We start from the raw sequence: 23838 nt of genomic DNA on the forward strand, positions 1-23838 counted from the left end.
TCAGGCAAAAAGTGGGTTGTTAGCATGTAAAAAGGTGCACTTTCCTACAGCTTGTCTGCCTAAAATTTGTCTACAGCCACAGGCAGACATTTCCACCCTGGGAAAACCACAATGTACCACTAACACCAGATTTACATGGACATTTCCTCCTTGGTGACCGGATTTAAAAATAAATAATAATACATTTAAGTTAATTTTCAAGTGTAAATTCACATTTAGGAAATTGCCGTTTTGAAACGTCCTATAACCCCCTGCTGTAAGCCAAAGGAAAAGACACGGTCCTGAAGTCACTGAACAGCTGGTTTAACATAAAATGTTTTGTGGACTTCTGAGAGTTTCTTTCTTTTCTTCCAGCCTGCACTGTCCGATTTCCATCAGGCATTTGAAGTTGTCTTCGTTGACCCGTCTGGATTTGTGAACCTGTGCGCTGACATGACCGAGAGCAAATACAAACAGGTACCTAGCAGTTGATACATGCTCCTTCATTCCCACAGTGTACCGCGTCATACAAGGTGTTGCTCTTGTTCTTAGCACTGAACATTCCAATCCTGTGCCATTTAATCTTCCCCTGCTACCCACCCAGAGGAAGGGCACCTGGTTCTGTACTTGTTTGATCCCTACTGGATTTATTATGGGAAAAGAACTGGTTTCTTGCAGCATCCCAGAATATGATGAAATTCTGGAAAAGTACATTGTTTCAACTAGTGATTACGCTCCTAACGAAAGTTATCATTGTCTTGTCATCTTGTCCCCTAGTTTGATATATAGCTGCAGTGGGAAAGAGACTGCAGCACAAGGTGGGGATTGTGAGCCAAGAGCTTCTGTTTATCCGGCTCTTCTGCTGCTAAGGTGCAGCTTTTCCCCTCAATGCTTTGAAATTCACAGTTGATAAATGCTAATTGTAAGAGGATAATTTTCTTGATTATTCAGTGTATAATGCATGATATTTTAGAAATCTGTTTCTGTTTACACTCGTTTTCTATGATAATTGGATTTACTTAGTGCTTTCTACCTCTGATGAGGTTTTGAAGTGCTTTAAGGCGAGTGCGCTACTCTGGAACCCGAGACTAGTGGTTAATTCAGTGGTTATTGATTATTATTGGTTGTTGTGTTTAGTCTTGTGTGCTCAAGAAAATCGTTACATTCGTTTACTCAAGTTTGTGTGTGTACATTAGATGAATAGGAATCAGGTGTGATCACTAGTGGGGTCTATGTGAGTTCATGCAGACAGTTGGTGGTAGGAATCGATAGTTTAGAATAGGTTAAGTAGTTCGGCTGCATGAATTTGTTCAAAAGAAAAAGAGGTTGTGATCTATGAAATAGGCAAGCTGCAGAAATACAATACATACATACAATAAAGGAGATTTGCAGTTATAGGAAAACCCACAAATTAGCACACTGACATCCTATGTTTGTGGAAAGTGTGTGTGTAGTTTGTGTCTCAGACAGGTATAATAGTAGGACTTTTTGTGTGTATGAGTCTTGGCAATGAAACCAATTGGATCTGTTTTGGATGCTGATGGTGTAGCATGGCACATTATTGAGAATGGGAACAGCCTTCCAGACTGTATTATCAACAGCGTGGAGTTCGGAGCATGGAGACCCAGACACTGAAAGGAGGGAGAATAGTGACAGGGCTGCCTTTAAAAATTCAATGAGAACCTTGTTAGCAAAATTCTATTTATTACTGCTTTTCGAGTGCTGCCATTTGGTAGTCAGTCAGTCAATGATCTTTGTTCGGCTAATTTAGCCACAAAAGAGCAATAAAAACATTTGAATTACATAAGTATGCATAATAAAATTAATCTTTGACAAAATCTAAATGCAGGAATCATTTCTTAACAATTTTGCGAAGCCGAACTGCAGAAGAGATATACCTACAAATCATTAGACAAGTAAATTCATTGTTTAAAAGAAGTAAGTGACGTAGCGCAGATTGGCACTTTCTACATTTTAAAAATCTTAGTAATGGTTTTAAAAAAGTACGTCTCTGCCAGAATATAATTTACAAAAAAACAAAATGTAAAGTGCTCTGTGTAGAAAAAGAATCACATGGGCACATTTCTAGTTTAGTATCGCAGTAGGCATCACATGGGTACGACACCAGTAGATGAGCAATGCCCATCTGAAAAGGATCAAATAAAACATTTGGGAGATAGTAGGGGGTGAATGGTGTGGAGATTACTGGGTTAGGCCTGCCCTTTTGTCTGAACTGACTACTGCTTCAGAGAGAGCCTGATGACAGCCAAGGCAGAAACTTCAAAGGTCATTGTGCCCATGTTGTTAGTGCTCCATTCTGGAGATAACCTCAATATTGCCGGCTGGGTGAAGCATCGCATTACGCAAATACTGTGTCTGGAGAGCAACTCTCGCCTGTTACAACCAGTGTTCACTGTTCTGGGGCTGAGATGTCAAAACTTGGTATAATCTACAGTCCAAATGCCCAGATCTCGATTAACTTTTAAGACTGTAATGCAACTTGATTGTGCTGCTTGATTACCAAACATCCCAGAAGCACAGTACTCGATAGAACCCAATTCACTGTAACGATGGTTCAGCCAAGCTATGTAACCTCTAGGGGTCATCACCTGGTTTTGTTCTGTACACAGCCATGATTGTAAGCAATCAACAACAAATCGTCTGATCTGGATGAACAACTTGTCGACTCAACCATTGGAAGAATGTAACTCCAATTTTCACCGGAATCGTCTGAGTCCGAGGAAACCAGTCCATCGCTATGTATTTTCTAGTCATTGCCAAAACTGAGATGCTCATAAATCATGGAATTTACTGTTCAGTTATTGGCCAAAAATCTGTATCACTCATGCACACATGGCACGACTTTCCATTATAGCATCCCCCCTCAAGTATGATATTCCAAGAACCAGCAGAACAGCACAAATGGATACACAAGTTACCCCAGCATCAATGCTCCATACATCTGATATTTGCCTCACAACATGCATTGATACATACACAGCACTCTGTTCCATAGCCTTGCCATTCTAGTGCACTCTGGACCTCACAATTTCGACACTCCTCCATAAATCTTGGAGTGGTGAAACCCTGAGTTGGTTGGCTCTGCCCAGCATGGGACATGAATCAGTGAGCTGTAGGTTGCACATAAATGCAGATCCATGGTTTGCTGGTTTGGCTGTGGGGATGCAGTTCAGGAGGAGCAAAGGTAGACTTTGGTATGGTGTAGGAGGCGTGAATGAAGGGTTGACTTTTCTGAAGGTGCATGGTGTGCTACTGGCTGGATGTCTCAGTGAATATGGTTCTGTGGTTCTAGCAGAGATGTCTGGGTGCAGCTTGTTAGTTCTGACCAGGCTGGAGAATGCAATTTAAGTGCTGCATGGGGAAACATCAGGGTATGCATTTCCACTGCTGCTGGGAATGGCTTGGAAAAGACGTTGCTCAGGTTTCCGGGGAGATTTGGGCGATGACTTTGCATGCTGCCACGAAAAGCAGGGAAATGCACCTCGCAGGCTACTATGGTAGGCTTGAGACTGTATTTCACAGGCTGCCGGAGGGATGCAGCTCACAGACTACCTATGGATTCTGAGGTTCAGAGTACAAGCTGTCCAGTGAGATTGGATAATGTGGCATAGCATAGCTTGGGATGCTAGAAGGCATGCAGCTCACGAGCTGACCCTGCAGACTCTGGGAATAAGGATTCTGGAGTACTGGGCGAGGATGTAAGGGATACAGCTTCCTATGGAGTCAGATCAATAACTGTACTAGGACTCTGTGCAATTGCAGCTCTGAGGCTGACTGAGGAGGCACGAAGGAATGAGTTAACAGGCTGCCGCTTAGGCTGGATAAATGCATCTAGCAGGCAGCTGGTGAGGCAGAGTAATTCCAAGGTACTGCCTGGGAGCTGATGTCTGACTAACGCAGACAGCCACATGGCTGCACCCCTTCAGCAAGTGAGCCTGGGGCAATGCAGCTTAAAGACTGCCTGGGGAAGCTGGGGGAATGCAGCTCATGGCCTGACCTTGGGAGAGGAAGGGGGGGAGAGGGTTAGGGGAGAAAGTGAAGAGGGGGTAAGAGAAAGTTATGCTGGGGGGTGAGGGGGGTGTGAGGTTACTAGAAAAATGAAGCTTACACACTATCTGTGGAGGCTGGGGAAATGCAGCTCACCGATTGACTGGGGTGATGCAGCACAATCTCTGCGTGAGGAGTTTGAGGGACACAGTCTAAAATTGAATAGGGTGGCTGAAGGCATGCATCTCACGAGTTGTCTCTGTGACATATCTCCCTTGGTTATGGTTTATAGTGAGGCTGGAGGGACACCTCCTTCCTAAAGAGGCTTGGGGACTGACCTTTGACTGACCTGGGATGCTGAGTAATGCAGAAAACTCAATGCAGAGGAATAAATGCATGGGAGTCTGAGAAGAGATATTATTGGCTGGGAGATAGGGGAGTGACAATCCCTACTGGTGTGGGATGCAGATCTCTTGCTGCTGCGGATGCCACTCGCTTTCTGCCAGGATGCTGGGCAGACGTAGACCTGTGGCTGTCTGGGTTAGCTGAGGATCAGCTCCCAGACTTCATGGTATGGCTCGGGTAACGCTGCTTCCTGACACAAGTATGAGCTCAGAAACATCTCCAGGAGCCGAGAGATCCATTGTGCTATGTACTGTGGCAAAACTGGAGCCAGGCTCTTCCACCAGGCCCCTGGCATGCACCTGTCCCCAAACCCCTTTTCTCCCACCAGGGGCTGCTATGGGGGTTCCCCTGTGTGCCATTGGGTATTCTCCAGCCCCTGTATGTTGCATCTGTGGATCTCGTTAGCATTCTTGCCTGTTCTGGCGGCTCCCCTAGCAGCAGCAAACCAATCCAGGGCTTTAGGGTGAGCACAGGACGGCAGCTCACGAGTATGGTGTGCGGTGGCACTCTGTGGCGCTCTGGGGCTCATCCCCATCTACTGGGATGGCCACATTTCCATTATCACTTCGCAGAACATTTTGTCTTAGCTATGTTAGCTTATACCTGTGTTTTAGAGTGAGAAGACCTTCATGAGGTCTCCTTGTGAGGTCTCCTTGTGCTGACCTTCCTAAGGCTTGGTAAGCCTGCCAGAGGGGTGACGTACACAAATATACGAGGTAAGTAATGTATGTGCCATTAATTCTAATGGCAAAGTCGGGCTAGCAGTGCAGGGCTGCTCTACCAGTCTGCCGTGGCAGGCTGGGGCCTTGTTTTACTTGGTGGACTTTTAGGGTCTTACAACCCGTGCTGCAAACCAAGGGGAACCCCTTGAAGTTGCATGTCTGGGTACCAGGGTGCCATATACTAGGGACTTACAGGTAAGTTACCCATTGCTAATGGAGTACATCCAATTCGACATACACTTTAAGGTGAGGGCACTGACACTGAGGTCTGGTTAGCAGATCTCCGTGCACACTCAGTCGAAAAACCAGCTGCGTCAATTGAAAAACAAGCATTTGCAATGCAATAGGTCTCGCATTAGGAAAGTTTGAGCTATTGGTCTTGTAAATGACAATTTTTTTTATTTATGTGTTGGTTTTGAAAATAGCTAAATTAATAGCTTTGTCATTTACAATGCCAATAGTTATAACTTTAGCAAATGTGACACCTATAGTGCCAGCAGAACAGCTTTATACTGTAACCACTACATCAAGCCCAAGGAGAAAGGAGATAAGCAGGAGGTAAATTGTTGGAGCAGTGCAAACCTAAAACCATATTTGTACAGGAGGAGTTGTGAACGTAAGTGTGGCAGAAGCAACTAAAAATAAGTACTGTCAACACCAATAGGTCTGGCTTAAATGAGCAAATACAGGCCTGAACAATCGCAGTTTGCATGCGTTGCATACACAAATGCTATTCAGCACATTAAAGCTAGTCCTTCTGGATTAGCCAATACTGGAACAAAACAAAGGATGCCTTTCTGCATATAGCGCGCACAGGAGATAGGTAACTTGACACCAATGATTTGATATACTTTTTAGTATTATGCACTTTTCTGATGTCTCATGCATCAGAATGGAAGCACTTTCTAGAGTGGAATGAAGCACGACACAGCCAATGGCATGTGGTGATAAAAACACTTGTAGATGGATACAAAGCTACGTATATTTTAACAATATGGCTATGCAGCCAGTATCACTAACAACATTTAATCAACACCACTAATTCATGCATCCTTTCCAACAGCACAGGGGAGCCATTTGCTCCCGATATGTGAAGTGCACTTATCATAGGCTCCAATTTCAGAAACAGCTGTGGGATGGACGTGTCCAACCTGCCAAAGTCAATCAGCCCAGTAAATGAAGTATCAAGAACAATGCCATGTTGGTGTGAACAGCCCCTGACTGCACTCATGCCTAGTATTCACAGGCACGATCGCGCAAGTGCGACTCTACAAATATACGAGCGCCTTTTCTTTTTAATTTACCAATCCGAAAAGGGTCTTGAGATTAAAACAAAAATTAATAGTGAGCAAGCGAACTTACACACACACACTCATTTATATATAAATATGAAAATAATATTTCGGGGGACGCCGTGTAATGGATGTCATAAAGGATAGGTAACAATCGGTAGTACAGGGAGCACAGCACTTGGGTGAAAAGAACTGAAGCACACACGCGAGGAGGAGCAACACGGAGCACAATGGAGAGCAACACAATGCGCAGGGGAAAGAAGTACCAGCGACAGAGCAACAGCATGGCATGATGGGTGCATACAGATGGAGAGCAAAATACAGTGCAGAGAGAAGCACGAGTGAGCCAACTAAAAAACATGCGGTATCACGGGGTTCTTAATAAAATATATATATTTTTTAAGTAGCTCCCCAAAAGCTAGCAGTGAAGGACACGCACAAGTTACGCTTAGGGGAAAGGACAATGCAAGATATCGAATAGAAGGCAAACGTGTGAAAATGAAGTCAACCGGTGGTGGGCTTTCAAAGTTCTTGGTAATCTGACAATAGGTCTTTTTCAGACAGCTGGTGCTGTCTTGTAGGCTCGACCGAAGATAATGTGCGGCGTTGGGACAGCTGCTTGCAGTTTACAATGCAGCATTGAAAATGAAGTCTGGCTCCAAGGTACGGAGGACTATAGCCTCCAAGAAAATAGTATTTTAGCAAGTTGCACCCCCTATTCAAGTGCTGTGTATATATGCAGCTCTGTATTTTGGCCAGGGGTGTGGGGAAAAACGGGGGTTGGGGGGGGGGGGGAGTTGTTCGCACAGTTGTTGAAGCAAATCTAACTCCTGCTCTCGATTCCGACATATAGGATCACTTACCAGGAATAAGCACAACAAGCACACCATCGTGGACCATGGGGAGGCGCTCCCGCCCCCCTTTTCTGTCCCACCATTCATGACAGGGCCGGTAGATTAAGTCGTAGATAGGGCGGGGGAAGCCTTCGGAGCTGAATGGGCTACCAAGACTCCAACTAATCAGGAGCGCATAGTGAAGGACTGCTTCAAACTATTTCCCCCCCATTAACGATTCTCGTCCGACTCCACGATGCACAATGTCACTGATTATATTTCACTAGGAGGCAGGTGCTGATCTGCAGGTAGCCCGTCTAAGTACACTTCAATGACGACTCTCCGTTTCTCTCTCTCTCTCGTCATAGAGGACTGGAGCTCGCTCACCATCGTGAGACTCCGGCCTGAAATGAATTACTAATCACGATACTTAATAGGCAGGTCAAACATTTTAGATACGCCATGAAGGATTGTGAAGTCCCCCATCCAATTCTTCCGTGTTAAAACTGGAAGTCCCTCAAAAATATGAACGGAAAAGGTGGGGGTGCGACGCTGTCAGGCAACCAGGAGGAGATAACTCACCGTCAAGCAGATCTAGGGGAGGCATGTTTCAGGTGGATCACTTAACGTTAATGAATCCTTCCTGTTAAGAGCTGTGTTGTATTTAAGAAGAAAGGTGGTCACTTACCATCAGATGATGTCATGCGTGGCATTTCTAGAAAGTGGGCACATTATGGGCTCACCAGGGAATCACTCACCGTCAGGTAGGTCCTCCATACACTCGAAAGTTATCTCGAACTGGAAAGGGTTGGCGAAAGGACACGGGTTATCCAGCACCACTACGTTCTGGATCTGTACCTTGGCCATGACCGGAAAATGAACAAGTGTTCTAGCGCGGGAAACTCCTACTGATGCCCGCGCAGCGCTAAGTAACGGTACTAATGTCGCGTATATTTGACCCGGTATAAATCTGCCGGGAACAACACAGTATTTTGGGCGCGTTAATCTGTGAACAGCAACGCAATTAACAACCAGGCTACTGCTGTTGTTTTCCTGTATTTGGCGCACGTCGGCCTGGAGCGCAGAAGAAACGCGAGAGGGCAGGAGCGTGACGCCGTGAGCGTGCACGTTGGCGTTCCCTGCGGCTCATGACAGTGGCGGCGCCTGCAGTCTTCGCCCACTGTACTTGAGGAGTGCTGTGAGGCTGTGGGACGGGGAAGAGAATAGCAGACCCGGTGCCCGCCCCCCCTCCGTGATGGAAGCCATTCGTGTGCCCGGTGAGCGGGGTTGGGAGTGTGTGCGCGCGCGTTGGTGTGTGTATGTAAGCGGGGGGCGGGGGCGGCGGCGGGGGGGGGGTGTACGCTTGTATGTGCCTGCGTGTGTTGTACCTGTGTGTGTGCCTGCCTGTGTGTACGTGTGCCTGTGTACAGGGGTGTGGGGGCTGGCTGTGTCTGTGTGAGCACGGGAATGTAAGGCACGAGAGGGGCACGGCGCAGATATTCTCAGATTTGACCTCGTGCGCGCTCACGAGGTCAAATCTGAGCAAATCTGCGCTCGTGCACCCTCTCGTGTCCACATTCCCAAATACGGGTAACATTAGGTCTGAAGCAGACACCTTCAGTGCTCACGCATTGAGGGTAGGTCTGCTCGACCTAAAAATGGGGGTGATCCAACAAAAAGAGGCATTTTCTTAGGCTATACAGGAGGGTGGGGTGTGTAGAAATATAATCATGGTGTTTGAAGGATAGTGAATGCATGGAGGAGAAATATTAAATAATTGCATCTCTGTGGGTAGAGGAAACTAAGTTATGAATGTGACTATGACCGTGGTTTACCCATGGTTAGTGGGTGGACGAGCTAATGATAGCACAAGTGTGGTAGAGGAAGTGTGTAAACTATCACAAAGGTCATAGGTGGCTGTAGATTGGGGTGTGTGGTTTGGACAATAGTCAAGAGTTGTATAGCTGGTTGATGTTAGTAGCTCCCAAAGTCGGTAAGTGGAGGTACATGGAAATATATTATGCCCTTGAAAGATGTTGTATATTGAAACTTTGAAGTGATTGAGGAATGTGAGAGGCATACCTTCCAGGAAAGGTAGAATATATGTGAACCAAACACTGTTGAATATGTGGACATTTATTTTAGCTTAAGGATACAGTGGCATTGAAGGTGATTAGCTTGTTAATTGTTGAAAAATATTTCCATTAATGATTGATTGTCTAAAGACCTTTCTAAAGTTAAATGTCTTTGTGCCATTCGTGCATATTGTATATTGGCACAGTCCATTTCACCCACTTCCCATCGTTATTTGTAACTTTACCACACAGGCTGCCGAGCCCCAGCACCTCATTATAAAGCATTAGTTGTGGTTATATTTTTTATAACCTTTCGATGACATTAATGGCACTATAAAAGCAGTTAAATTGGTCTGCTAATTAATGTTAATGCTGACAACTCCTCCTTCCCAGGGCTCATACCTGCTTGTAGGTAGCAGTTTCACCATTCTCTGGTCTCCACCCAACTGCACATGTAATTTAATCATCTGTTTGTGCCTGTTTCAAGCAAACTGAGTTGTGAAATCTGAATGCTTACCTGAACATTTTTTGATTTTGATGTTTAAAATGTTCCTGTGCTGCTGAATGTCTGTATGTCGAACTGTAAGCAGCATATCCGGTGACCAAATGTGTTTTACCAATAGTGGTTTATTGTAACAGTGCCCTTCCCTCCCTTCTGGGGACCTTGTTAGTGCTGCCAGTTATATATTTTTCGAAGTCCCTGGGTGTGCGTTGCAGTTGTCCCTTGTTGCGCGTAGTTACCCTCACCTCTCCTTTCCCATGTTGCAAGTTGCTGAACCACACTTTTTTTAATGTATTTTTTTAGAGTTTTATATAGCGCAAACTAGACCCCAGAACTCTGGTATCAGAGCGCTTTTCATGAGTACCAGTTTCGTTACGGAAGGACACATTAATTTTTGTTAGGCATAGGAAGATTAAGTGCTTTGCCCAGAATCACAGGATGTGGAGTGTCGTTGCCGTGACTCGAACCTGGTTCCCCAGCTTTGAGGTTGATCGTTCTAGCCGTAAGGGTACATACTCACCCCTTTATTATGAGTTATTGGACCCGTCCACACCCCTTCATTGCCAGTCATTGCCCCCCCCCTTCATTGCCACCAGTCACTGCCCACCCCTTCATTGCCAGTCACTGCCCCCCCTTCATTGCCACCAGTCACTGCCCCCCCCTTCATTGCCACCAGTCACTGCCCACCCCTTCATTGCCAGTCACTGCCCACCCCTTCATTGCCAGTCACTGCCCACCCCTTCATTGGAAGTCACTATGTAGAAAGTCCAGACAACCCTTATTTGCTTAAATTAATAATCCCAAATGCTCTCTGTTAGAAACTGGGCCTTCATTGCAGATGCCCCCCCCCCCCCCCCCCCCCCCACCAACCCACTTTTTGCCCTGTTAGAACTGCTAGATGCTGGTTTTTGACTCTGATCATGCACTGGGACCAGCTAACCAGGCCCCAGTGCCCAGGCTCTTTCCCCTAAAATTGCTACACCCAATTGGCAAGGTTCCTTTCCCCCTTATTATCCCTAGTGTATGATACCTCTGGTACCCAGGGCAAGGGTGGTCAAAAGGGATCACCAGGGCTGAAGCACTGTATTGTGCCAGCCCATGCGACCAAAGTAAAAGTGTGTCTGCTGGTCTGCCATTGCAGCCCTGCATGAGCAGCTTGTCTGCTCGAGATTGACTCTGCACACACCATGTGCTGCCGAGCCACACCACTACTTTAATGTAAGTAAGTTACTCTTACGGTTGTCCTCCTGAGTCCAGGAGGTAGAGTGCATTTTATTAAAGGTGTTGATATATATATATATATATGTTTGTACATATGCATCCCTACAGTAATGCTGTAAAGAATAGTTTTACTGCAAGTGACTGGCGGTCCATAGAGTAAAATGGGCTGGCTACCAAGGAAACTCTAGATAGCCAGCTTCATTATGGAACGACTTAATTGTCATGTTTGTTGTCAAACACTGTGCTTTTTCATCCCCAACACGATTCTCATGTTCAGGACGAGCAAATATGCATCGGGTTGTCAACATGAGTGGGTTCCCCCCTTGGATACAGTGACACAGTGCCTTGGTGGTCTTCCCCAACCGTTTGCCACCAAGAGTAGAGTCTAGCCTCCTAGTTGGATGTGCTTACACCTCCCCAGGTTGGAGACAAAGGCCTCTCCTCCTCCCTCTCAGGATGGCTATTGTCTACAGTCCTCAAGGCGATGAGCCTCACACGCTTTCACCACCTGGACAGGACAGCTGGGCCAAGCCTGGTGCTGGCCTCTGCAATGTTGACGTCCCTCGTCAGCTGGTCGATCTTTACTGCTTTTGGAGTCTGGATTGGACTCAAACAAGCTTTGGCAGCTGCAAGAGGTCCTGTACCCCAGGTATTGGTCGAGGGGTGAAATTGGTGCAGGGCAGCTCTGGTTGGCCCTAGCGTCTTCACACTTGTTGTGAAGATGGATCGGACCTCTTGGAGCATGGTGACCTCCTCCTAGGTGGCTACTGCATTGGTGGTCCCAATGAACAACAGAAAGATGTACCAGGCATTGCGGTGGGTGGCTACAGAAAAGTAGCTCCTCCATTTCAAGGGAGATGCTTGCAGCTTGGCGAAGTGCTGGAGGTCCTTCGAGGCTTTTGGAGGATGCACAGCTGCAGAACGACTCGGGTTGTTGCTATTTTTGAGACCGGAGCACGTAGGCTGGCAGGGTTTGGTGCCAAAGTCCCTCAGCAATCCACAGTTCTCGCTTCTTTGACTCTTCTTTGTCGTCTTCTTTCTTCAGTCAGACAAATCTAAGTTCCTTGTGTCATGGGGCCACCTAATACTCAATTTAGGGGTGTCAAGAGGAGTGAAGGGTAGTAGCCAATAGGCTACTTAACCCGTGAGGTCACTACACCCCTATATGACAACTTCCTGTGGGGAGAGGGCAAAATGCTGTCCCAGAATTTCTATTTCCATCAAAATCAACATGACTGAACCCTACTTTCGTGAAGCAGATCAGACAGTCAGTCAGCCCACCTTAGGGGTGTGACTGGTCTTGTAGTGCACCACACCTCCTTGCATAGTTAATTTCCCTGCCCATCCTGGTGCCAAATGGGTCTCATGGTGGCATCTCCCAGGTCTGGGGGAAAGCAATGGCAGTCTGCATAAGTTTGGTGGTCGGTCCCTATGGGTGGCACAATACATGCTTTAGCCCTTAGGGACCCTCTGTAGTACCCATGCCCTAGGTACCATTTACTAGTGACATACAGAGGTGCTAAAGGTCTTGCCAATTGGGGAACAATTGAGCAGATACCTTAATTTAAGGAAATAATGCTGGCACTGGAGACAAGGTTGGCAGGAACCCAGTGTACTCATTCCAAATTGCATCCAATATCAGACAAAAAGAGGGGGTGACCATGTCATAAAGGGGAACTTTACTACAAACACCAATAACCTTTTACTCATCAGGCCTTGCATGGTTCTTCTGCCGTTGACCATTACCACTGTTGAGTGGAGAAGTGTGGCTCACTGGTTAGAGGAGGCAGACCTGGAAGCAGAGGTCAGCCTGGGACCAGGGTTCAATTCCCGTCTCGGCGGGTCTTGAGTCCTAAAATGTCCACGGACTCGACAATTCTCGCTCCGGTGCCTACTCGATTCACGGGTTCACACTCTGCGACTCTGGGCAATAGCTTGCTTAATCTCCACAACGGCCCCTCGCGGTGGGATGCCTGGCTTTCACCTTGTGGATACCCTGCCGGGGTTATCTCACAGGGGAATACCAGGACGGGTCCACTAAGCAAGCGCTTAGATACCGGGTCGGTGATTTGTGCTATATAAATACATGTACATTTCCATTTCCATTTACTTCGCTCACTGGGAGGGGGGCAAATCTTGGCAACGTGACTGTGCAAAAATACCTGGAACCTCCGCCACTGCTGTTGACAGATCAACTACCTAGAGTTGCTGGCCATTCTTCTAGCCTAGCAAAGCCTTCTACAAGCTTGTTTACGGCAAAGTGCTCCTCATAAAGATGGACCACATGACGGCAACGTATATGTACAGAAATGAGGGTACCTACACTTCTCAGATGTCTGAGCTAACACATAGGAGAACCTCAATGGACAAACAGCAACAGGATCTATCCCCTAAGGTAACACGTACTAGGGGTCAACAGTCACTTTGTGTACCTGTTAAGTGGAATACATCAACCTGTCCACACAGGTACTTCCAATGGTGGGGAACTCCAGTCACCGACCTCTTTGCCACCACAGAAAGCGCATAATGCCTAAGCTTCGGCTCTAGGTTCTCATAGTCTGTGAACAATGCATTATGGATGAAGTTGTCGGGATATTTGCTTACAGGTTTTCTCCTTTCCCACTCATCCCGTGTGAGAAAAATGAGGCACGAGTCTGACCTTCATTCTACTGGCCCTGTCTGTTGTCAGTCTAGCCTGATACTTAATGCTCCTGGAAATGTCCATCAGTCCCAATGTAAAGCTACCAGTCAGGCTTGACCTTCTCACTCAACAATGCAGCTGAATCGGGCAGATGCCAAATCGACTAACCGAGCAATCTGGCACCTGAGAAGGCAGATGTGGCATATACATCTTTATACCGCCACGTTAGCCGCATACATGCTGAACAGGGTACCCTTGCCACAATTCCTCTCGTTAAAGCAATAATGGAAGGACTTAAACGAATAATATTCCCTAGAACGTTCCCCGATCCAGTCTGAAACCTTAATACAGTTCTCACTAGGCTTATGGATCCACCTTTCGAACACCTCAACTCTTACAACCTGTTTCTTTCCTGGAAGGTGGCCTTTGTAATACTCTCGACTTCGTGTAGGCACATCAATGAGTTACAAGCACTCCTGTTTCACAAACTATTCTTTCAGGTTCACAGGGCCAGTCCTTAGTAAAAATCAAAGTTCTTGCCCAAGGTAGTCTCACCTTTTCGCATTAGCAAGACTATTGTGCTGATGTATCCTTTCCACAACCTGATTCTGTAGTGGAAAGGACATTACACACTTTGGATGTCAAGCAGTCAATCGTACTATATTCATGGGAGCAAGCCCTTTCACAGGACTAACCTACTCTCTGATCCTTTTGCTAAGTCCACAGAGGTCACCCCACCCTATTGCTAAACCCCACATAGGTCACCCCATTTTCAGAACCCTGGTCCTTGTACCAACTTGTCCCCAAGACCATGGCCCTCTCACCCGTGTGATTGACTGCTATGCATAGTTGTATCGTAAAGAGACAATGTATACTTTTCTTTGTGATCTGGCCCTTGCACATGCCACCTACTCAACAGCTGTAGTCCTAGTACCCATTCTTGCAGTTCATGGACTGTGGTACCCGTACCTAGCTTACTGCAGGACACTGGCCATAGTGCTAGCACAGGCACATGGGATGTCTCTGACTTTCAATTACCCTTGAAAAGCAAGGTTTTTAGTGTAGGTGTGTGAAAGAGGAAGGTGATCGGTTTTGTTTAGGAGAGGTTCTTTGAAAACCACTGGATTCAGAAACCTTAACACCTGAGAATTTAAGCACTTGACCATTGAAAGTTAAGCCATAAAAATGATTTACAGTTCCCAATAATAAAACTGCTTTACGCATGCGCTTTTGTTATTTACCAAAGCCAAGATTTTAAGAATGCTCACAATGCCAAATAATGATGTCAATTATATAATCCTTTTGGAAATTATGCCAATTTCATTTAATGTTGCATCCATTGTGTGGGTTGTATTCTTGCTTCAGTTGTAAATCACCCTGCAACATCTGTGGATCATTATGCTGAACAAACACACAATTCTCTGCTTTGCACGGAAATGATAACCATGTATGTAACTAAAGATCATAGTTCACACACAGCATTAAAGACCTATATTTGTTTTTAGCTCCAGTTCGAAGCTAACCGGTCCATGGAGATTCTTGATGACACCACTACAGATGGATTCCATTTGCTTCTGATGGTTTCAAAGCCCCTCCTTGAAACGTTTGACCATGTATTTCAGTAAGTTTTGCTTAAATATACAGGGAGAAGAGGCATGGAGTGCATTTGTAGTGAACATAGGGGTGTCCTCAACGTGGTCTCCTCAGTCTATGTGTTTGAATCACTAGCAGTCAAGACGCTTTTAAGGGCACTTAAGTTAATTTCATGCTTATGTGTCAACATGCCATAATGACAGAAATGTTCATACTGTACTTTGTGGCTGATGTGGAAGAATTGACTAGATCAGAACGTTGCTAGTCAGGGCAGAAAATTCCCTGCAGGGACCTCCCACTAATGGACATACCGCCGCACTTTGAATTTAGAATTCTGAAGAAATCTGCTTCAATAAGGCAGTCTCAAGAGACTTAATACGACTAAAGCTGGGGAAATATTGACCCACCTAAACTTAGTAAATCCTAACTACCATTCCAATACCCGCTCACGAATTTGCAATACTCCAGTATAAAGCATAGAAAGAAATTCCAAATAAAGGTACAAATTGTCTGTTTTTTAGAATTTCCATCTTGCAGTCTACAACGTTTACCTTTGATCTTTCCCCAGAAGTTTATAACTTGTTCACGAAAATGGGACTTCCGTTTTGCAGCTTCCATAGCTGTCCAATTGGTTCCAGCGTTTGAAGTCTTAGTCCTTAAACAGTGTGTACTAAACTGTTCGAAGAGTTGTCCATTGGAAGAGCAGACATTTGGTTGCGATATCAGAGGCATGGCAGTCATATCTTTTAGTCTGGAGTTGCACAACAAACCTTGGATTATAGTGGACCTGTAGTTGTTTTCATTCGTCCTTAATTATAAATAAATAATAAATGTCCGTTATGCCAGTTAGATGGGAGCTCTTCTATTGAAGAATTAAGACATGAGACTTTCCAGTCCTACTGCCTAATTAACATTGCTTGGAATCATTGTTTTACATTTTCTTACAAAAAAAGTGGAGAGTCAATTTCAGGACACAAGAAACTCTTGCAGCCTATAACATTAAATTCGATAAATTCCCCATTTTCCTGCCTCAACCTCAAACCAATTGTCCATGAACAACCTCTACTGCCATCATCCGACTTCCTCTGCAGCATTGCTATGGGGTCCACATGTATCCTGGAGTACGGAACCACAGTTTTCTCAAAGTGCAGCAAAACTGGGTTGGGGTATTCAGTCCAAAGTAGTCTGGAACACCTGAAAGGCCCCTAATTTACATAAGGTCTCTTAAGTTGATGCAGGGGACAAACCATCAAGCAGTCATCTGAGAAGTACATAGTGTTTGAGGCATATGAGGTGCAGATTGTACACTATGCATAGATAGCCATCTGGTGTTGGGCTCGGATGTTTGCATTTTTTGTTTTCGAAGAAGTCTTGTAGTCACGAGGTTGGTGACTCCTCCTTCGGTCGACCGTGCGCATTGGCTTCGGCTCCATCGTTAGATTGTTTTTTTCCGCCATCGGGTTCGGATGTGAATTGCTGTGCTCCAGACCGGTATTGTTATCGAACCCCCTTCGATGCGCAATCACAGTTAACCGACGGTATTGTTTCAATCGTGTGCCTTTGACGCGCACCCTCGACAACTTCCATCACACTTCTACGCCTGTGAACCTCGACGTGGGCTGTTGGGCCTACCCGCGCCGATAGAGACGGACGTCGATGGAGTGGACTCCATTAAAAAAAATGTCCACAGTGTGGTGCTAAGTTTCCACTCCCGGAACTCCATCTCGTTTGCAATCTGTGCCTCTCTCCGGAACATCGAGAAGACACTTGTGAAGCTTGCTTCTCATTTAAATCCCAAAAGACCATCCGGGATCGCTGAGCTCGATGCCGAGATATGCAGCGAGGCACAGTTTCCATTCTGGACATCTTCCATCCAAGTCCCGACAACCTTCCGTAGCCAGAAGAGATTCCGGACTCTGAAGCAGACTTCTCCGACGCCGAAGTAGACGTCTCCGACGCCGAAGATGACATCACCCCGGCTCAAAAGGACACGAGTACTGAAACCCCAGCCCAACTAAGCCCATTCCAACGGCTCTGGTAACACCTTTGCCTTCGGGTGCAGGTTCACACCGTACAAAAACTTTGAACGCACCGCCCCCGGGCTCAGCACCCGAGCCAACCATCCGGCGCCGAAAAACCACCTTCGGCACCGAAAGCTCAGTCGTCCCAGTTGCCACACCCACTTCCACCGGGAAAACATTCGGCACCTAAATCTACAAAAGATTCCTCGGCGCCGAAGCACTCCGATAAAGCATTGACACCGAAGCAGCCGGATAAGCCACTGGCACACAAGCAGCCAGATAAAACCTCGGCACCGAAGCACAAAGAAAAGACTTTCGTACCGAAAGCTTCAGAGCCAACAACCTCAAAAGACAAGGCACCGAAAGCTTCGGAGTCGGGAAAGGATGCTGTACCGGACAATGTCCCAAAACATCCCAAAGAGAAATCTTCCACAACAAGCAAACATATCGATCCCAAAGACCTTTATATTCCAGATCCCAAACAGACTACTATCTATATTCACCCAAAGACTGGTCACATAGTCAACAAGCCACCCACAAAGAGGAAACCAGAACAATTGCCACAAGCTCCAGTTCCTCCAAAGAAAAGTCATATAGCTAGGAACACTTAACCACCACCTTCACCTCCACCACCAGTTAATCCTAATTTAATTATTTCACCACCACACTCTCCCCAATCAGAGTATAGTGACATCATTAGAATACTGATCCTGATCTAACAAATGATCCGGACTTCCACCCCTCAAACCATCTCCACATGATGACAATTTAGGGTTTGCCCAGCTAATCAACAGAGCAGCTCATACCACAAGGTCAAACTACATTCAGACCCTGTAGAAGAGGGCTTTTTATTGGAGTCTTTTGCCCAACCACAAACATCTGCTCATGTCTTACCCATGCTACAAGGCCTTCTTAGGCATGCTCCTGAGGTGTTCAACGATCCAGTTAGAGCTAGTGTTCTTAACCCCAGAGTAGATAAAAAATATAAAGCAGCTCCCGCTGACCCTATCTACATCAAGGGCCAACTTCCCACAGATTCATTAGTAGTTGCTAATGCACGCAAAATGGCAAACTCCCAAGGGTCAGGCGACACACCACCTCCTGACAAGGAATCGAAGCTATTGACACTTCAGGTAAATGCAAAGTGTCTCTAGCCGCAAATTCATGGAAGATAGCAAACACACAAGCTCTTATAGCAAGATATGATAGGGCTCACTATGATGAGTTGGAAAAGCTCATGCAACATCTACCCCAAGAATATAAGGGCAACGCTAATGACCTCATACAAGAAGGCAAGCTTATAACCAATACTTCAATCAAATGTGCACTTTCCAAAGGGTGGTCGTTCCTCGAGCCAGTCCCACAGATAGTGCTAACAGCAGAAGTATCGCTCACAGGCTGGGGAGCACATCTCCAAAACCATACCATTCAAGGTTAATGGACCTTTCAACAAAAACAATTCCACATCAATTACCTGGAATTGTTGGCAATCTCTCTAGCGTTGGAGTCTTTTCAACCCCCAACTGCTAGGCAAATCTGTCCTAATCCATACAGACAACATGACGGCAATGGTTTGCAAAAAAACAAGGGGGGGGGACACCCTCTCTCCAGTTATCTCGTCTAGCACAGAGCATCTGGAGATGGGCCATTCCATGTAATATATACCTCCTAGCAGAACACCTACAAAGAGTTCACAATCAAATAGCAGATCTGCTCAGCCGTCAAACACAACAGATCCACAAATGGGAACTTCATCCTCAAGTTCTTCTTCTATTCTTTCACATGTGGGGACATCCAGCCATAGATCTGTTCGCCACACACCAAAACTCAAAATGCCCAAGCTTCGCATCCAGGTATGCACACCCATTGTTCAAAGGCAATGCCCTATGGAACAATTGGTCAGGCAAATCTGCTTACGTTTTTCCGCCTCTCCCACTCATTCCATTGCTATTGAGGAAGCTCCAACAGCATTTCCTCACAATGCTCCTGGTTGCTCCATCATAGGCAAGACAACCATGGTTCACAACTCTATTGCAACTATCAGTTGTACCACCTCAAAAGCTGCACCTCTCACCCAAGCTTCTCACTCACAACCATGGAGAGATAAGACACCCAGATCCCAATAAGCTCAACCTTGCGATCTGGCTCCTGAAATCCTAGAGTTCGGCTACCATAATCATCCGCCAGACTGTATGAATGTTATCAAAAGCTAGACGCCCTACAACAAGGGCATGCTATGCAGCAAAATGGAAGAGGTTCTTCATTTATTGCTCTCACAACAAAATTGACACACTCGATGCTTCCATTCAAAACATTATCTGTTACCTTTTGCGTCTACAACAATGTAACCTGGCGTATACATCTATAAAACTACATTGGTCATCATGATCTTCATGTTGGTCCTTGTTTTGATCCTGTCCCTTTGCCTTTCTGATCTGGAATTCCAAGAGGTTGCTGACCTCCTATGTGTTAATATGTTTTCTTCTTCTTGTTTTCCATGCTTAACTCTTACTTTGTGTCTGAGTCTTTCATTTGTGTTTTATCTGTAAAGGGAGAAGATATGTTGTATATTTATACTTTCTTCAATATGGCTACTTGGTGTCTGTAGTCCTTTCTTAGTGTTCCTATTTTACTAATCTCCCATAGTACCTAAGAGTGTTCTAACTGGTATGTAAGGATTCCAGCCTTGGCAGTTAATGGTCTGGTCAGCTGTCAGGTTTACTCTGCTGTATTATCTTGTGTATCTTAATAAAGCTACCTTAATAACCTGAAGATGTGTCCTGCTACCTACCTAATTTACTTACAACACAAAACAGACAACATTTGTCTCTGTTTAGAGTTCCCGCTATCAAAGCTTTTATGGAAGGTCTTCCACCAAGAGCTCCACCCTCTCCAATGTGGAATATCAATATAGTCCTTACTAGACTAATGGGTCCTCCATTTGAACCTTTACACCAATGTGAACTACAGTACCTTACTTGGAAAGTAGCATTTTTAGTCGCCATCACATCTCTCAGAAGAGTGAGCGAACTCCAGCCATTAACCATACAAGAACCATTCTTACAAATCCATTCTAACAAAGTGTTCTTAGAACAAGCCCAAAGTAGTATCTGCCTTCCATTTAAACTAGTCTGTTTAACTACCAGTATTCTTCCCTCAAGCAGACTCAGTGGCAGACAGAGCTCTACACACACTTGGTGTTAAAATAGCATTACTTTACTACATTGAAAGAACAAAATCCTTTAGGAACACACAACATTTTTCGTAGCTTTCTCGCCCACCTCATAAGGGCTATCCTCTATCCAAGACAGGAATTGCAAGGTGGATTGTAAAATGCATACAAATATGCTACCTTAACCCCTTCCATGCTCATGACGAGCTCAGCTCGTCATGAGGCACAGTTGAGCTATGCTGATGACGAGCTGAGCTCATCATGAATATAGGAGAATTCCAATTTCCAGCACAGGGGAAAAATAACCACAGCAGCGATGTGGTTAAAGCCAAACGGACGTTAACCATTCCCCCTAGAGCTCCTTCTACACGTAAACTAGGGGCATCTATGGCATTCTTAGTGAACATTCCCCTAGATGACATATTTAAAGCAGCAGCTTGGGCCACGCCACAAACCTTCACAAAACACTATTTTGTAGCTGTGCAAGCAAAACAACAAGCTACTGTGGGCCAGGCTGTGTTAAATACTTTTTCAAACTCCGCAACAGATACAGGTAGCAACCTCTAAGGAGGATACTGCTATATAGTGTATGCATAGTGTACAATCTGCAGCTCATATGCCTCAAACGGAAAATGGTACTTACCAGTATGCATCTGTTCTTGGCATGTAGAGCTGCAGAGTTGTACACGCCCACCCTCCTCCCTGGATAACTCTATCTGATCCAGTATTATCTTAATTAGATACATCACCCATGGACATCTTTCTAATTCTCACTTCTCCATCTAACCCTACTGGCAAAACAATCTAACAATGGAGCCGAAGCCCATGCGCACTGTCGATCGAAGGAGGAGTCACCAACCTCGTGACTACAAGACTTCTTTGAAGACAAAAACAACATGCACACATCCGAGCCCAACACCAGATGGCGATCTATGCATAGTGTACAACTCTGCAGCTCTACATGCCAAGAACAGATGCATACTGGTAAGTAGCATTTTCATTTCTGCACCGCTAGGAAGGCAGCCACAATTTTAAATAGTTATGTGTTCCATCAAATAGATCAGTGAGGTCATCACAAGCATTAAGGATGGCTTTCTCTGACTTTGTACTAAAAGTGCATATGTAAGCATTCTTGCAGAACATCTTTAATGGATAGGTGTACTGACTGGCTTCAGAATATTTTATACTGCAAGATGTATTTGGTGTTTCCCATTGTGGTTCATTGCATGCAAAACCCGGCTTTATTGCATTTTACTATTCCTATCTAAAGGCCACAAACAGTATACAACTAGTTGGAACATTTTTGGTGCATTCTGCTTCTTTCCTGCACTGTCCATTATCTGTTTTTGTCCCTTTCCATTTTGGCTCCAACACAGCCTGGTGTACTTTTTATTCTTACATCTGATGTCATTTTTATATGAATACATTTTTTTTTTTTAATTATCTCAGATTCTTCACCTGTCCTTAGAAGCCTTTAATACACCATGAGACCACAGTCTGAGCTGAACTATGTAAAAACGAAACCATGCAATGTACAAGAGGAAATCTCTTGAGTTCAGAAATTGCTTATCCGTGTTTGTAGATCAATTTGCATACTCTGACTTATTCATTTAGCTGAAAGTAGCTCTTTAATTTTTATTTCCTATCTGACTACAGTCTGACCCTATTTTGTTTCCACCATTAACTCCTGTCCAATATTCCATGTCTCTCACTCACCTTCTTAAATGCTCCGCTGCTGTATGCTCACTTCTGGCCTACATCAGGTTGATGTGGAAGTGCGAGCATGATGAAAACCTGCTGAGTGCATGTGTACTCGCAAGGAATATACTACACCTAGGGTGAAGTGTGGTACAGTGTGCGCATAGGAAACATGTGAGTGCCAGCAGGGTGTGCTTTTAAACTTACCCACTCTGATGCAGTACAGAGAGACTACAGTACTGAATGTAGACTGTGTGCCTGTGCTGTATGTAGGAATGCTGATTGCAGCATAATACATGAGGAGAAAAGTACTAGGCAGTTAGTGTGCTGTAAATGTACTGAGTGCAGAAGGGCTTGCTCTAGTATTTAACATAGAGGACCGTGGTTCCACTTTTGGAAGCCCACACCTGCCTGGTAAAAACATGAGGAGTAGAGGAATCCCCCAGAAAGAATTGTGTAACGCGGCATTCCTGTACGCTGGGTGGGAAAGCACCGGATGAGGGGAGAGCCAGGCTCTACCCATGCATTTTAAAGGGCCCTTTGATTCAGTTACAGATAACAGAAAGAGGTAGATGGGGCTGATAAAAGAATCCTAGAGTAGGGCTGAGGGCCCGGGATTAACCTTTGATGCTCATATCACTGCGGCTGACATCCTGGTGTGAACTCTTGTCACGCCCATGAATCTTGTTGTGAGTTAATCAGCTTCAGAGTCCTGCCTGCTGTGACAGACATCCTACAGGAGAAAGAATAAAGGGGTGAGATGTTAATTTCAAAGAAGCAAAACCCCAACATAAAAGTTCAAAGGTCCGGACCCTAAGTCACATTTTGAGTCCCCAAACGTTGTCATATGCAGAGCAGGCAGCCGGGCTGAATGAAATGTTGAAGTTCTGCAAGACTTTTGCCTTTGACCTGGAGTAGGGGCCCGGCCTGCTAATCTCCCTGCTGGGTGAGGGGACTACACTCAGGGAAGCCAATATCAACTGCCCTGGAACCTGGAGTACCAGGACCGTCGGCTCGCCGAGACCAGTGTGCCCGTGAGGAGGCGAGTGTTGTAGGGAGCGAGGTTCAGAAAAGAAGATTGTGTATGGTGTGAGGAATCAAGCTCTGCACCGATTGGGTCATATCCCGTGTGTTTGACTTCATTGGCGACCTTGTACGCCAGGAGGGGAAGCCGTGAACTAAGTTAGGAGCGTGGTGGCAGAAACCTGCTCCCCGCACCAATCTGGCCATTTCCAAGGTGCCGAACTAACTGGGTGACCCTGTATGTGTCAGATAAGCATCACCTCCTCATGACCTCCAACTCTGAATGCTGTTATAGCACCGAGGTTTAGAGTGGCTAGGTGTGGGGAAATGTGTGGGAAAGGAACAGTGTCGAAAGAGAACTGAAAAGCAAAATGTTTAACAACAGTATAAATACAAAAGAAAAGAACGCTCTCATGTTTTGGACGATAGTTCCTTGCCAACTCACACCATAGGTTAGCAAGTAAAATATGTATGCCCACAATCTGTTTTATGAACATTAATCCTCCTGTGGTAATGCTATACTGGATTAACAGTTGAATATTAACAAGACCTTCCTGCACTCTTCAACATATAATCAAGTGCTTCCTCACTCTCGCCAGTTATAAGGTCAGATAAGGTCCACATTTGAGCCCTGGAATCAAATGCTCACTTAT

General features: G+C 45.4%; 1 protein-coding gene across 1 annotated transcript in view; it reads left to right on the top strand.

Annotated features, from left to right (window-relative positions):
* Nucleotides 1–23838, top strand: part of NOL6 (nucleolar protein 6) — a 398079-nt gene that overhangs the window by 107481 nt on the left and 266760 nt on the right. The window contains exons 10-11 of the mRNA XM_086960307.1: nucleotides 355–456; nucleotides 15184–15299. Coding sequence (XP_086816433.1) covers nucleotides 355–456; nucleotides 15184–15299 — 218 coding nt within the window. The remainder of the gene's footprint in view (nucleotides 1–354; nucleotides 457–15183; nucleotides 15300–23838) is intronic.

This window comes from Lissotriton vulgaris, chromosome 3_1 (assembly GCF_964263255.1).
Source record: "Lissotriton vulgaris chromosome 3_1, aLisVul1.2, whole genome shotgun sequence".
NCBI lineage: Eukaryota > Metazoa > Chordata > Amphibia > Caudata > Salamandridae > Lissotriton > Lissotriton vulgaris.